This window comes from Ornithodoros turicata, chromosome 3 (assembly GCF_037126465.1).
Source record: "Ornithodoros turicata isolate Travis chromosome 3, ASM3712646v1, whole genome shotgun sequence".
NCBI classification, from domain to species: domain Eukaryota; kingdom Metazoa; phylum Arthropoda; class Arachnida; order Ixodida; family Argasidae; genus Ornithodoros; species Ornithodoros turicata.
Window position 1 is genome coordinate 66,036,901 of NC_088203.1, and position 14,983 is coordinate 66,051,883.

The 14,983-nt window shown below is 44.0% G+C and overlaps 1 protein-coding gene and 1 long non-coding RNA gene across 2 annotated transcripts in view; both read right to left on the minus strand.

Annotated features, from left to right (window-relative positions):
• The window catches only part of LOC135388565 (uncharacterized), a 285,782-nt gene that overhangs the window by 24,943 nt on the left and 245,856 nt on the right, over window positions 1–14,983 (minus strand). The window lies entirely within an intron of this gene.
• LOC135388554 (eukaryotic translation initiation factor 3 subunit J-like) overlaps window positions 1–14,983 on the minus strand; it is a 57,902-nt gene that overhangs the window by 5,374 nt on the left and 37,545 nt on the right. Inside the window, exons 6-7 of the mRNA XM_064618173.1 lie at window positions 6,724–6,827; window positions 5,223–5,280 (exon numbers count right to left, since the gene is read on the minus strand). Coding sequence (XP_064474243.1) covers window positions 5,223–5,280; window positions 6,724–6,827 — 162 coding nt within the window. The remainder of the gene's footprint in view (window positions 1–5,222; window positions 5,281–6,723; window positions 6,828–14,983) is intronic.

Consider the following 14,983-nt stretch of genomic DNA (forward strand, 5'->3'; position numbering starts at 1 on the left):
ACTTAAGTGTTCATGCAGGCTACGGCAAACAATGGAATCTTGCACTACTGGCTGCCACAGAATTGATTGCTACTGTTATGAAAATAGTAAAACGTGCTCGCGACTAGTACCCATCACATTAGCCTTCACATGTGCGTAGCTTTGTTATTCATTTTTCCATGTCATAGAATAAACAACTGTTTCCCGGTCTGCCCAACTGCATTTTCTACAGCTACATATACGCGAGAAAATGCTTTCACAACTATCATTATATCGAGGTCTTGTTTGCATGTACTTGAGTGGGTGAGTTGACAGGAAACAGCAATTTGATCATAATATCAGAGCTATCGCTAAATCTAAGATTAAATAAATGGGCTCAACTGAATCAATGCCATAAGTATCTCCTCACTGCTATGGTGATTGTACTTATTGACTGATTTTTCTTATTTTACTTAAGTAACACTGGGTATGGATGATGAAGAATTGTCACACATGGCTACCCCTGGATGATTCCCTGTCAAATCATGCAAGCTGGTCCGGTTAATCACTCCGATTATGTTTTTTCCAATGCATGTGGAAGCTTCGTGTGTTCACATTCTAGGTTTTGTAAATGTATAGTTAAAAATTGCAATCACTTCATTTGTATATGTTCTTAATGTAATTGGTTGCTCTTTGTTTGCCGTGATATGCCTTTTCTGCTCACACCAGCACATAACACAGCACAAAAATTCCACTTCAGAAAGGGATGAAGTTGAACAGCGGACATTAGAAGCACTTTTTCTGTGGGGGGCACCGCCAAAGCAGACAGGCGCTATTCATCTCCTACCGTGACATGCTGAAAGACCAAAACAAGCAACAGACTCCATAGATATGCATTCTTTGCAATGAGTCCTCGAAGGACAATCACATCCGTCGCGGTCGGTTCTGAAACTACAATGCCATTTTACTCCTCGTTCACCAATGATAATGAGGCTGAAAATCCAACGTGAATTAGTGGAGTTGTCTCTGTGCAATTTGATGCAATGCATGGCAAACGCAGACGGATGTTGAGAACATGAAAACGTCACTTGGACAAGGCCAATCGGTGAACGCCCTTTGGCGCAGACAAGGTCAATCAGGGAGCAGCAGAGAGACCTTGGCGTCCGACCGACCGACCGCCAGGCAGGAATGATGGCGTATGCAGGCCATGAAGATGTCTGAGATTGGCTAACGAAAGTCAGCGTTTTTACTGAGGTCTTTTCACTTAGTATATTGCGGTGCAAACACGAAGCACCTGAGGCTCGGAGATAATCACCTGTGCTGCGCTCCCATTCGTGTTGCCCGGCTTACGTCATTCTGGCTTTGCTGCAGAGGGAGCAGGAATCTTAAAAACTTGTTTATTTAATAAGTATGCTATTATCAGAAGAGCAACATGGCCAAGGATACTGTGAAACCATCACCATCTCATGCACACCTTTCCGGATGTGATAGTCCCTTTAAATCACTCAGCAAAACTCTCAACGTTAGCATACCTGCCAACTTGGGAACATCCAAATTGGGGGGAGAGGAGAAAGCCGATGTTGGGTGGCTTTTATTTGCATATGTAACAGGAGCACACTTCACCCCAGCAGGCTCGTCGGGCACAAGTTTTGCAGCAACAGACTTTGCTCTCTCCAAGAAACTATCTGGGTGTCAAGCTATGACAAGGCTATGACACTTTCTCAAAAGAACGTGAGGACACAAAACAATGTCTCTGTTCTCTTTTCGAGGTCGAGGTTCTCTTTGCGAGGTACGCAAGGTCGAAACAGCTAGTGCAAAGGCACCTCTGTCGCCCGAAACATGGAGGAAATGCCCAGGAAGTAGAACCATGACCAGAACCCCTGAACTCCGTAACACAGAGGCTCAGGGAAGCTGCAGCGATGCCGATGGCAATTGGGCTGGTATTGGTATTGGTTTAAGGGAAACTGCATTTTCCGGGAGATTGGCTTCTCGGCCGTACAATCGCACAAACCGGTCCGAATCCGGGAGTCTCCCGGATGAATCAGGAGAGTTGACAGGTATGCGTTACTATATATATATATATATATAGATACTCATTGAACGATGCGACAGCACCAGAGGACACGTGTTTCGCCGTGTTTGCGGCTCATCGGCCCTGGGTAGCTGCGCATCGTTCGGGATTGGCAAACCAGGGGTCACTCAGCGAGCGATATACACCTGGGAGGGTGACAGAGCACTCCTCAATGCCACAGTGCAAGCCAGTGAATTATAAAGAGGGGGGAAAAGCCATTAAAAAAATAGGTAAATGATGCTAGACGTGTTTGAAATTCAAACTTACAGTTAAGATGGCTTCTATGGCTGCACGTAGAGGAACAGATACTCATTGAACGATGCGACAGCACCAGAGGACACGTGTTTCGCCGTGTTTGCGGCTCATCGGCCCTGGGTAGAGTGACCCCTGAGCTGAGTGACCCCTGGTTTGCCAATCCCGAACGATGCGCAGCTACCCAGGGCCGATGAGCCGCAAACACGGCGAAACACGTGTCCTCTGGTGCTGTCGCATCGTTCAATGAGTATCTGTTCCTCTACGTGCAGCCATAGAAGCCATCTTAACTGTAAGTTTGAATTTCAAACACGTCTAGCATCATTTACCTATTTTTTTAATGGCTTTTCCCCCCTCTTTATAATTCACTGGCTTGCACTGTGGCATTGAGGAGTGCTCTGTCACCCTCCCAGGTGTATATCGCTCGCTGAGTGACCCCTGGTTTGCCAATCCCGAACGATGCGCAGCTACCCAGGGCCGATGAGCCGCAAACACGGCGAAACACGTGTCCTCTGGTGCTGTCGCATCGTTCAATGAGTATCTGTTCCTCTACGTGCAGCCATAGAAGCCATCTTAACTGTAAGTTTGAATTTCAAACACGTCTAGCATCATTTACCTATTTTTTTAATGGCTTTTCCCCCCTCTTTATAATTCACTGGCTTGCACTGTGGCATTGAGGAGTGCTCTGTCACCCTCCCAGGTGTATATCGCTCGCTGAGTGACCCCTGGTTTGCCAATCCCGAACGATGCGCAGCTACCCAGGGCCGATGAGCCGCAAACACGGCGAAACACGTGTCCTCTGGTGCTGTCGCATCGTTCAATGAGTATCTGTTCCTCTACGTGCAGCCGTAGAAGCCATCTTAACTGTAAGTTTGAATTTCAAACACGTCTAGCATCATTTACCTATTTTTTTAATGGCTTTTCCCCCCTCTTTATATATATATATATATATATAATTGGGGGTTTACGTCGCGAGACAACTGAGATCATAAGCGATCTCAACGTTAGTATTAGCAACATCCAAATTGTGCATTCTCCTACCATTACTTTATTGCACAGCAACGTTCTGGCATAGCCTCCACAGAACAGACACTGTGAGCTGTCTTCATGACATGTGCATATTGTGGATGTACATGTACACTGTCATGAATGGGAGCCCAGTCAAAAATCACAAGCTGGAACCAGTTAGGGATCATGCTGGCTCTGAATGGTTTTTGTGGGTTTGAACTGGTTCCAGCTTACCACGAGAGACCAGATGAGGTGGTCTAAGCAGGAAATGTGACCAGCTGAGATGGTTCCAGCAGAGCTCAAGTTCATATGCAATTGGTTTAAGCTGGGTATATCCAGTTGAAAATGTTCCAGGAGAACTAGAGCCCATGTACAATTGGTTTAAGCTGGACAATACCAATTTGAAAAGGTTCCAGCTGGATCCATTAAGACTGGTTAAAGTTGGATCCATCAAAGCTGGTTTCAAGTAGATCCATCTGAGCTGGTCTATGCTGGGATTTGTTCCATAAGCCAGCTTAGATGGAACAACTGGAGTTTCCAAATGGTTCCAGCTTGTGATTTTCGACTGGGAGAATATACAAAATGGATGCTTATGCTAGAAAACGCTTAGAAATGCATGTACTTATGAAAGGAAAAAAAAAGCTGGCTAGAAATAGTGAACCTGCATGGCTATGCCAATGTAGTACAGCGCTATTCCCAAAGAGTTCCCAAAGTAATTTATGCATGTTTTCAAAAATATCTTAAATGAAAGCATTTTCACGATGAATTTGCAGGGCACATTTGAGTGGCACTAGTGTAGATCAGACACTGCGCTACAGCAAAGTTTCAATACTCCGTTAGAGACAGTTTGCAAGTCTTCTGACACAAGTGCCAAGTATTGGCACATGACTCCTATGACTTGAGTATGTGTGATGTCATGAGCCTAATCATCACTACTATGGAGCACAATCACTGAGAATGACCACATATGGGTTACTCTAGCTATGTTTTGCAAGTTCACCTAATTTCAGCTACTCAGAAACTTTCATCTGCCTAGAGTGAATTGAGAGTGACTCGTATATGCTCAGGTTGAACATGAAAACACAGTCACTGCGAAACTCAGAGGCTACTCTCAGAAATTTGCTGTGAACATTTTCTCATGTTTGTTTATGGCAGAGCACGCATACATGGACAACTTTTAAAACCACTTTAGCAGCTTCGAATAAGGGCTTTTGGAAGCAATGGAGAGAGCCCTAAAGAGACTAAAAATTTGGTGTGCTAGAAAATTCAGAGCAACTTTACGGCTCCCTGAAGTAAAGTAAATCAGTTGGCAACTGTATGTAGTAACACCTTGCTGTTGCACGTCGAGCGACCTCATGATATCATGAACTAAAGTAATGTTGTAATGCAGAAAGCTGTTGTACAAGTCTCTTACATCATAGATAGTGTTTGGGGTTTTCAAATTATTCCAAGAACATACACCAGTAAAATTTAAGGCATTCCAGGGGAATTAAAAGGGTTCCAGTAACTGAGAGCCCAGCAAGAAAAGCCATGCACTGATGACTGGTTGACAAGGTTAGTTTCCATTTGTGTCAAGTGCCGTGGGTTACTAGCACCCACAACAAGGAAGGGTAGCTCTTTGGACCCAAATGCATTATGCAACATCCTTCGCTTAGCAATGTGCTAAGCATCAGTGTAATACAGGTGAACTGCTTCCTTGCCTAGAGGCACCACTGAATAGGTACCCTATTCAGTGACTCTACCGTACAAGGAGGTAATATGTATGCCTTATTTATAAGTGCTGCCATCTTTGAGTATTTCAGCGGTTGTGCTATGTGACAAAAACACCGGAAAACACCTTCAGAATATCCCAAAAAATAAACTTGGAAATCGTGGAACCTAACGTGGAACCAAATGCACATGAGGCTAGGGAAAAAGCTTGCACTATACTTACTGTTTATGCTGATGTCTCTCAGCAGCTCATCTATGAACCCAATGTACAGGGCCGATTTCTGGAATAACAATAAACAGCACTGTTCTGTTATATGGTCATGGTATTGGGAGTGTAGGTGTTTATGTCATTCAATGGGTTGCTGAGTTAGAGAATGTGTCGTGTTGTTATTTTGTGTTCCTTGTCTAAGGTTTAATCGTCATTTTACAATGTACCAGCTCGCCTGCACCATTGCACGTCTAACACTGATGCGAAGTTTGGTATTGTCAAAGTATAGTGATATACTCATAGTGTCAAAAATATTGCCACAGTCAACGTTGCATCAAGGTGAGGAAACTTCCCACACACTAAATAAGGATGTGAACGGTGCCATACGATATGATGACACAAGCAATCTCCTAGACCTGCCTGCTGGAACAAGATGTGGTGTTTGCCAGGCATACAGAAATACAGTATAATCCTCATTGTAGACAAGTGAGGGGTGCATGAAATTTCTTCCAAGCCTACGACATGCATGCATATTTTGTAAAAAAAAAGCGTTCATAAAATGCGAAAAAAATAGCCATTAACTCTTTTTCCTAGCCACACACAGCAGTGGCCATGGATTATTTTAAAATAAAGTTACGTTTCATGCAATCTAAAATGACATAGTTTTGGTTCCGTATTTACCAGAGAATAACGAGTAACAAGGTTGCAAAAAATACGGGCAATTGCCCAAACCATATTCGCTAGTTTCTAAAGCCACACATTTGTGTGGGCAGGACCTGAAAGGGATATGGATTTCTCATGTAAAATTTCAGTCATCTATTGCTTATGTTTCGCTAGCGGAGGCTCGTTACCAAGAGTGGATCCGGCGCATCCTGCCATATTGGCGAGAAGCCGTCGAGAAATCACATGTTCTTGATTTTGCGAAGTGATGATTTGTGCACACCGTAATGGTATGTACAAATGCGAAAGGGATAGAACGATGCTGCTTTCTTGTAGCCAGCAAAGCAAGCAAGTCTCAATAGTCTGAGGGGTGAGGAGGTCAAGACCCTTCCTGTTGACAACACAGTCAAAAAGAAGGCAGCAATTCAATATTTTCTCGAATTGAGTTTGCAATATTAATGTTTGTGGGGTTCGCAATTGGGTTGGGCTTAACACAGCAAACCACATTTACAGGGTCATGGCTGAAGAAACGAACACAAGCGCGCATAAGATTATTTTTTGCCCTCAGCTATTTTGATGCTTGCCTGTAATAAATATTCTGGAAAGAATGATCCTCTTATATTTCCGCCATCCGCGAATGTACGGCAAGGCCTAGCGAGTCGTATGACGCAATCTATGAAACAATATCTCTGATGCAGACAGTATGCTATGCAAACGCATCAAGCCCTTATTCAGAGCGGCTCCCTTTTGATCTAACTCTGCTTTATTCCAACAAATTTTTGGTTCTGTTCGAGTTCAAATTAACAGGAAGTATCATCGTATTTGCTAAAGGCACAAACAAATGTGAAATACTTACTTCCAATGTTGTTAGCTTAGCACACAGTGCTTTGCGGAACTGGTCAAAGTCTTCCTTAGTGATTGGGTTGAAGCTGTCTACGCCTTCCACATTTGTATCCAGACCTGGTTATATTCAGTCCAAGCAATTCATGAGTACAAAGAAATTGAAACATGAAGCACAATGGCATCCTTATCACATACTTTCCACTTGAACACAAAACTGCACAGGAAGGAGACTATTCCATGAATTCAGCTGTTATTGGCTTACATAAAAGGCACACCAGGCTGCTAGACTTGCTTTGCTATTATCTGGTGTATCTGATACAATGCCACCATTGATTGGATTAACAGACTTGCATCCACGTACCACCTTGCAGTGTCGTATTGAACAAGGAATGCGTTGCATAGGGTCTTCATTCTATATAATCAGGGGCCTATTCCGATCTGGGTCTGTAGCGTGTGTCATCGGGGAGCTAGCGCATGTTGTACGTGACAACATAACGCTAGCAATGAGGATTTGGTGCTCCAAATGTGTCGCTCGTGGGAACTACATCCCCGGCTCTGTCATTAAGCTGTCAAGATGGCTGCAAGTCAATTCGCGTGTATCAACACCGCCATGGTCAGCGCCGGTGTTTAGTTCGCGCCAAAGTTTTTCGGCTCATTCAGGCAACAGCATGGGATTTATGTGAGGAGCTCACCCTGGCCTTGATGCAAATGTTGCTGAGATAACAGATACAGCCAGGGATGTGCTTTCCATGTGTTATACAATACCACATATGAGAGGTTTAAGCTACTTTATACTGAGATCTTACATAATAGTCTCTGCTCATCATGTGTTAATGGCAGCCTCAGAGCCACATCAGATGCAGGGCAGCGACTGTGAATAAACTGCGGTGCTCAGTCATGAATTCCAACATTTTTTTATATATTGGTCCACGATTCTCCTCTTGCTGCGCAACTGGTTAACAGAGCAGCGTCTCGTTCCCAGACATCTAAACCCTGCAGCTAAGTCAAGCAACAGTCAACACGCCAAGCATGCTATCGTTGAAGGCAACATGGGAATATCAAAACTGGCAGGCATCGCTCCTTACCGATACTCCTCTATCAACACTGTTGGTGGCGCACGACAGCAGCTCAGAATAGGGCCCCACGTGTATAAAACTTCATAAACAAAATAACTTTACTTTTTAATAATTTTAATAAATTTAGTAGCACGGTTGGCTCGTACACACATTCCATATTCGCCATTCCGGGCCAGAGGTATGGGGTACTGCAAAGTAATACATTACCAGTGATGCATTACATCTTGGTAATAAGTAATGCTAATGCATCATGTGGTCGTGGAGGAGTAATGAGTAAGCCACAAATTATTATTATTGTCGATGAAATCGTGCAGAAACTAATTACTATGACTGGTAACATTTAACTAAATAAAAGGCAAATGACATTTCTTTACAGAATGTGTTATACCTTTGTCACACGAAATTGAATGGCATTGCCACATTCGCACATTCGTTTGTATTGCATCGAACTCCATGAAGAAAAAGAATGTCATTCGCAAATGATGTCACTGTCAATGATTAAGACACCATGGCTGAACATAAATATACATATATACTTGTATATTTGTTATATTTTATTTCTTTTTCTCAAAAGTAGCGAAACATTAGAGAATTTTAGAAACTCGTTGAATTTTGAACAACGCGCAGTTGGCTAAGTATCAGATGCCAAGAGAAACCAAGATCGCTGCTCATGGCAGACCATAAGTCGATCGCACAGGTGTGGGAGTAGACTGGGAACGAGGGTAGTTCTCGGAAAAACAGTGTTAAAGGGGGCTCTAAATGAGTTGATGTTTGTGGTTCTCATAGGCTACTGGAAGCAGGTATGTTCTGTACTCAATGCTCATTATTTCGAATACACTCGCAATGCAACTCAGGAAGAATAACAAGTACACCACTATTTCGCGATTCACGCTGCTTGTGTGTAATGAGGAGTTTCACGTCTTAATGACGAAATGCCCCATCTGCTAATGAAGATAACGTACAGATATTTTTTTTCAAGATGTGTTTCACTAGGAACCGTATTGTCGGGAATAGCACTGCAGAACATACAACAAGAGATGGACTTAACTGCGCTGTTATAACTGCCTCAGCACTGCTCTAGCTTCTGTTGTGCACGCATCTGCAATCTAATGATCCATACTGCTCCCCTGGCAGTTGGTAGGGCTGCTCGCAGTGACTACGTAGCCTCTGTTCCGTAAAGTTTTGTTTATCAAGCACTCATTTGATCATGTTGAGTGTGCACAATTCTGTTCCTGTTGCCTTGTATGGCAGTATTAGCGAAAGCTTCCACTACTACAGAATATGCATATGATATACGTCCTGGAGAGGTGTACCCCTACACATCACACCCAAGTCGCCCTCGTAACGCGTTGATTGGACAAAGAAATATGGGAAGGGGCAGTTCCTCCAATATACTTCCTTTGACAAGTGGATGCGCTGGGGCTGACGTACCCTTGACATTTTGCGCCGATTCAGACGAAGGAAAGAGGAACCTTCAAACTGGCACCTTTATTCACGTTTTATATACTAATGGTGCATCTCATTCCTTTTGCATTATTGCATGATGACGGAATCTTTCATATCGCCAAGAAAAATTTTTGCACTTTAGTGACCCTTTAAGTCTTCCTTCCTTCACATGAAAAGTTATTAAATTTGTGATGAAATATCTGAGTACAACTTATCGTTCTTGTTTAATTTCTCCTAATGATTTATTGTTGTTCTTTGCTACTTCTCTACTTACGAGGGTACGCAGTCGGCACGAGAGGGAAAAGCGAATGTTATACTAAAGTAAATGCGTAAAGTGCAATCCCATTCATTCCAACTAAAGGGAGCCTCTCCGAATGAGGGCTTGATGCATTGGCAGCACATGCTAGCTATGTCAGAGACACGTCATGGCTTGCTGGCAAATGTCGCTACGTCATGGCTTTGCTGCACGTTCGCACTCACGCGACACCGGAAATATAAGAGGCTGTTTTTTTCCAGAAGATTTATTTACAGACAAGCATCAAAACAGGTCAGGATTCAAAATAATCTTATACGCGCTTACATTCGTTTGTTCAGCCGCAACCCTATAAACGTTGAGAGAAACTCATGTTCTGAGGCAGGAACAACATAGAAAGGACAAACACATACAAAGCGTTCAAAAATTGCGAAATTTGTGAAACTTTCGTTTTCGAGTGTCCCTATTGAAGGAGGTACGGCTCAGTGAAAAACTGAACTTTTTTTTGTGTACACCTGGAACACCATACAGCATGATACCGCGTTTATTTTACCGGTGAATTCTAAAATTATGGTGGTAAAAAATTACAGTGAAAATCGCGTCCTATTAGAGGGCGAGCGGGAAACCTACTTCGCATGAGGTGCACAGGGTAGAGTGTTGCATCTTCCAGTCACATAAAAATCACATTTTTAAAGTTATAGAATTAAGCATGAACTAATGACTCATGAGAACGTGAGGTGCACTCTTCTCACTCAGCGCAACCTTTCGAGCAGTTTCAAATATTGAAGAAAACATTTTTAACAGAGACCTTCCAAACTACTTTTCCTCAAAGTTCTCTACCTGCACAACTTAAAAAAAAAAAAAAAAAGATATATATATGTATATATCGGTGACGGTCGAGCAGCATGTGTGGATCATTTGGTGTGGAATTACACAGCTGTCATGTAGGAAGGTCACTGAGCAAGCTACACTATGTGTGCAGAGGCCTGAAAGGCAACACATCAGCTCCGGCACTCTTAAGATGAGTGCCATGCTTTTTGTAAACAACTGTTTAGGTTGAACTGGTGTTTGCAGGTTTGAATTGCCATGGATGTTTCAGCACACTCCTCATTATGTAGGAGACAGTATAGCTTGGAAGCTCTTTACTTTTAAAATTTCTGATACATATCAAGACTAATAGACCAGTTTCTTGAAAAATTCACACACGAATTCACCAGAATTGGGCGCTGCTGTTTCTTACCAAATTTTTACCCCCCAAACTTTGCAAAAAATATTTCCAGAAAACCTCTTATCTAATCATGCTCAACCATGAAGAAGCGGTGTGCCAACTTTCAGCATGAGGATTTTGACAGATTTTGACACCAATGGTGTCAACACCAAAAGTTGTTGACTGTGTCCATGACCTCATTTTGGCGTCCCACTTGTTGGTGGTAGCCAAGGTCTGAAGACTGGGAGGTGGTGGGTTCGAATCCTACCACCAGCTGTGCAGTCTGAGGTTTTCCCTGGGTTTTCCAAAGACTTTCCAGATGAATGTTGGCACAGTTCCCCTTGAAGTCGGCCCAGAACGCACACTAACCCCCTTGTCCCCCACTCCTCTCCACATCAATCCACATCTGTATGCCACTCATAGCCACAATTGCTTCACGGCGCTAACACACAAAAAGAAAAGAAAAGAACTCATTTTGGCAGATCAGAGAATCTCGGCTAAAACAATTGTGGAGACCTTAAGCATATCCAGGGTACGCATTGGGTGCGTTAAGTCCATGCACCAGCACATTTGCACGAGCACACAGCGTACTTCAATCTGGAGCAGCAAGTTAACCATGAAACAAATGTGCGTGGGACTCTATGCTCCACTCCGCATCATGTGGTGGTTTACTTCTGCTAGCGGTGAAAGTTGAAACCAAAGGCAGAAGTCCCAGCGAAGGAAGTTGGTCACTTTCTTGCCCTAAAAAAGGTTCCGAGTGATAGACTTTTGCTCGAGTACGCTCTGAAAGGAGCACTTTGTGATATGAGCCGCCCGTTAAGCGAATGGAGCACCTACTTAACCCATTGAGGATTGTAACTCATGAAGAGTTGGGTATGCGGAAGCCAAGTGGGTGCCAAAATGTTTGAATGCTGATGAGAAACAAGGCAAATGGATGCCTCCAGTTGATGAAACATGGTTGCATCACTATGAGACAGGGACAAAAAACAGTCCGTGGAATGGCGGCACTTGGGTTTTCCTGAGGTCAATGAAATTCAAGACTCAAAAGGCGAAAATGGTCATGGCCACCATTTTCTGGGACAAGGAAGATGTATTGATAACCGGGTATCTCCAGAAAAATGAAACCATTAATGCACCATACTGTAGCTCACTCTGCCAGTTAAAGGAGGCTTTGAAAGAAAAACGGTGCGGGGGGAGGCGTTCTTTTGCAATGCACTGGCTCACAAAACGGGCAAGACAATGCAGATTCTGAAGGACTTGCGATTTGAATAAATTTCAACATCCACCGTACTCGCTGGATTTTGCCCCATCAAACTAGTTTTTGTATCCAAACCTGCAAGAAAGTTTGAAAGAAAAGAGATTCTTGGGAGGACTCGGATGTGATAGGAGCAGCCAAAGCATATTTCGGAACGCAGATGTTGGATTTCTCTTTTTCAGTGGTTAAAGATGCTTCAGAAATGATGTGCGACATGCATTGAACTTTTATGTGAATACAGTCAAAGTCCTTTACAACAAATGTCTTTATAACGAAAAGGCCGTTATAACGAACGTTTTTCACGGTCCGGTCAGCGCTCCATAGGGTGCAATGTATAATTGGAACATTTATAACGAAATCGTTTACAACGAAACTACCCGAAATAAAGAAGTAATTCTGCGGTCCGATCGCCGAAGCGCATGGCCCATACAACGAAGTTACGAAAGAAATGCTCCCGACATGTGGCAATGGGCCGCGCAGCATGCCACGCAGCGTCGTTTGCCCCTCTCCACCTGAGTCACGCACCCGTAGTTTCCGGTTTCTGCGGGTTTTGTGATCGCGTTATCGGAGGACACGGGCGGAGGTCATGTGCCTCCAGAAACCACGTGGCCACTGACTCACTCAAGGGGCTGAACACAAAAACGAAACGGGCTGCTGTCTTTTGACTGATAGCGTACTGACCAAAAGTGTGGTGCGCCCGTAGTAACAGTGACCTGATGAGCTGGCTAAATAGGGCACAAAATGCATGGTAGATGAAGGTTATTGTCCTTCTAGGAATGTCAAAAATGGTTAAGAAGTGTTAAGACAGCGTGGTCACTGCCAGATTTCGTCAGTCGTCCATGATGGCTAAGGAACGTCCCATGAAACGAAGAGTTTTCCCTGGAGGAGAAGATAGCCGTCTTGAATGCAGTTGACGCAGGAAAAAAGAAATGCGACGTAGCCAAGGAGTTTGGCATCAGTGCGTCGACACTGTCAACATTCCTGAAGGACTGGGCGAAGCTTGAAAAGGAATACGGCAACAGCGGAGGTGCACCATCATGGAAGAGAATGCGGGCCGCCAACTTCGAGGATGTCGACAAGGCGGTGTACAAGTGGTTCCTCGAGGTGCGGTCTCAGGATATACCAGCCTCTGGACTGATGTTGTGCACTAAAGCAAGAGATTTTGCGTGCATACTGTATAAGTAGTAATTTTCGCGAGGACCTATTTTTCGAGAATTTAAAGTCCCGCGAAATATACGAAGCAATGACTGAAAAATACGAGAAAGAAATAAGGCACAGGACGCTGACACATCTTATGTACGTGGTTTATTACATCCTTATACTTAGGGCCTGACTTTTTCGGGTTTTATTTTTGGCCAAATTCGGGGGGTAAATATCGGGTGATATTTTTCATTTGAAAATTCGGGTGTATTCGGGTTAAATCCCGTTACGGCATATTCTGTCGTCAGGAATTCGGGTGTATTCGGGTGATTTTTTTTTGTTTAATAAAAATTTGTCTTAACATGGAACTAATGTTTAGCAATGTTATCAAACTTTATTTTAATGCACGCTTATGTGTGTGCTACGCGACCCGGATGTTTTCGGGTAGATTCGGGTTAAACCCGGATTTTACAGATTTCGTTCGGGGGGTAAATATCGGGCGGATACGGGTTTAACCCTAAAAAGTCAGGCCCTACTTATACTACGCTTTCAGTTCAGAACCTGATTTCAGGACTCTGAGTCAGAAGGGCTTAAAAGTGATGAAATTGGTTATTGTCCAGGGTTGTTGTCCTTTTGTTAGTTCAAGGTGGAAAGCCCCAAAGACGCCTCGTGTGAGGTCGATGCACTGAGGTACCGCGAATTTACGGTTCCGCGAAAAATTCCCCGATCCTAGCTCTTCGCAAATTTGCAAATTATTGAGCCCGCGAATTTAACCACTAATACAGTATATGGAATTGAGGACAGGTTCAAGGGATCCGACAGATGGCTCCGAGCATTTCGTGCTCAGCACGACATCGTCTTCAGAGGACTCGCCGGTGAAGAAAAGTCCGCCCCACAAGACGTCACGGCAAGTTGGAGAGAGCAAGAAATTGCGAAAGTGCTTTCCGAGTACGACCCAGAGAATGTGTTTAATGCAGACGAGACTGCATTGTTTGACAAACTGCTGCCCGAACGGATGATGACTGTAAAAGGTGAGAAATGCAAGGGAGGAAAACGATCAAAGGAAAGAGTTACGGTTCTTCTGTGTTGCGACATGACGGGCTCTGTAAAGCTTAAGCCTCTGGTAATCGGAAAGTGCCGAAAGCCACGTGCTTTCAAGAATGTAATCAACCTCCCAGCTGATTACAACTGGAACAAGAAGGCGTGGATGACCGCGGAAATATTCTATTACTGGTTGACAAGGCTCGACAAAAGGATGAAGAACGAGAAGAAAAAGATCGCTCTCGTGCTTGACAATTGTTCGGCGCATTTCAAGTTTCCTAAAATGACAAACGTGACAAACGTGAAGGTTGTGATGCTGCCACCGAACTGTATGTCCCTTCTCCAGCCCTTGGACCAGGGAATCATTCGCTCGGCGAAGGCCCATTATCGGAAAAGGATGCTCGAGCACATTTTACTTAACATCAGGAATAAATCCACGAGGCCAACGGACATCAACGTGCGTCAAGCAATTGACATGATAACCGGAGCATGGTGGAGCTTGACACCTGAGGTTATAAAGAACTGCTGGAGGAAAGCTGGGTTCACGGAGGAAGACAGCACGAACCAAGCTGGGGTGTCAGACCGATGGGGTGTCAGACCAAATGACAACGAGGGAGCGTTCATCCTTGATGCGTGGCACGGCTACACAGAGGCATTTGGTATCCCTGACGGAGTTGGTCCCGCGGATTTCATCGCCGCGGATGATGAAGTTACAGCGAGGTCTCAACTAAATAGTGACGCAGACATCTGTGAGGAGATTCAGTTTGAGAACCATGCCACCACGATGGAAGGCACGGACGATGGAAGGCACGGATGATGAAAGCAGCGATGATGAAGATCAAGCCTCTGTTGCGC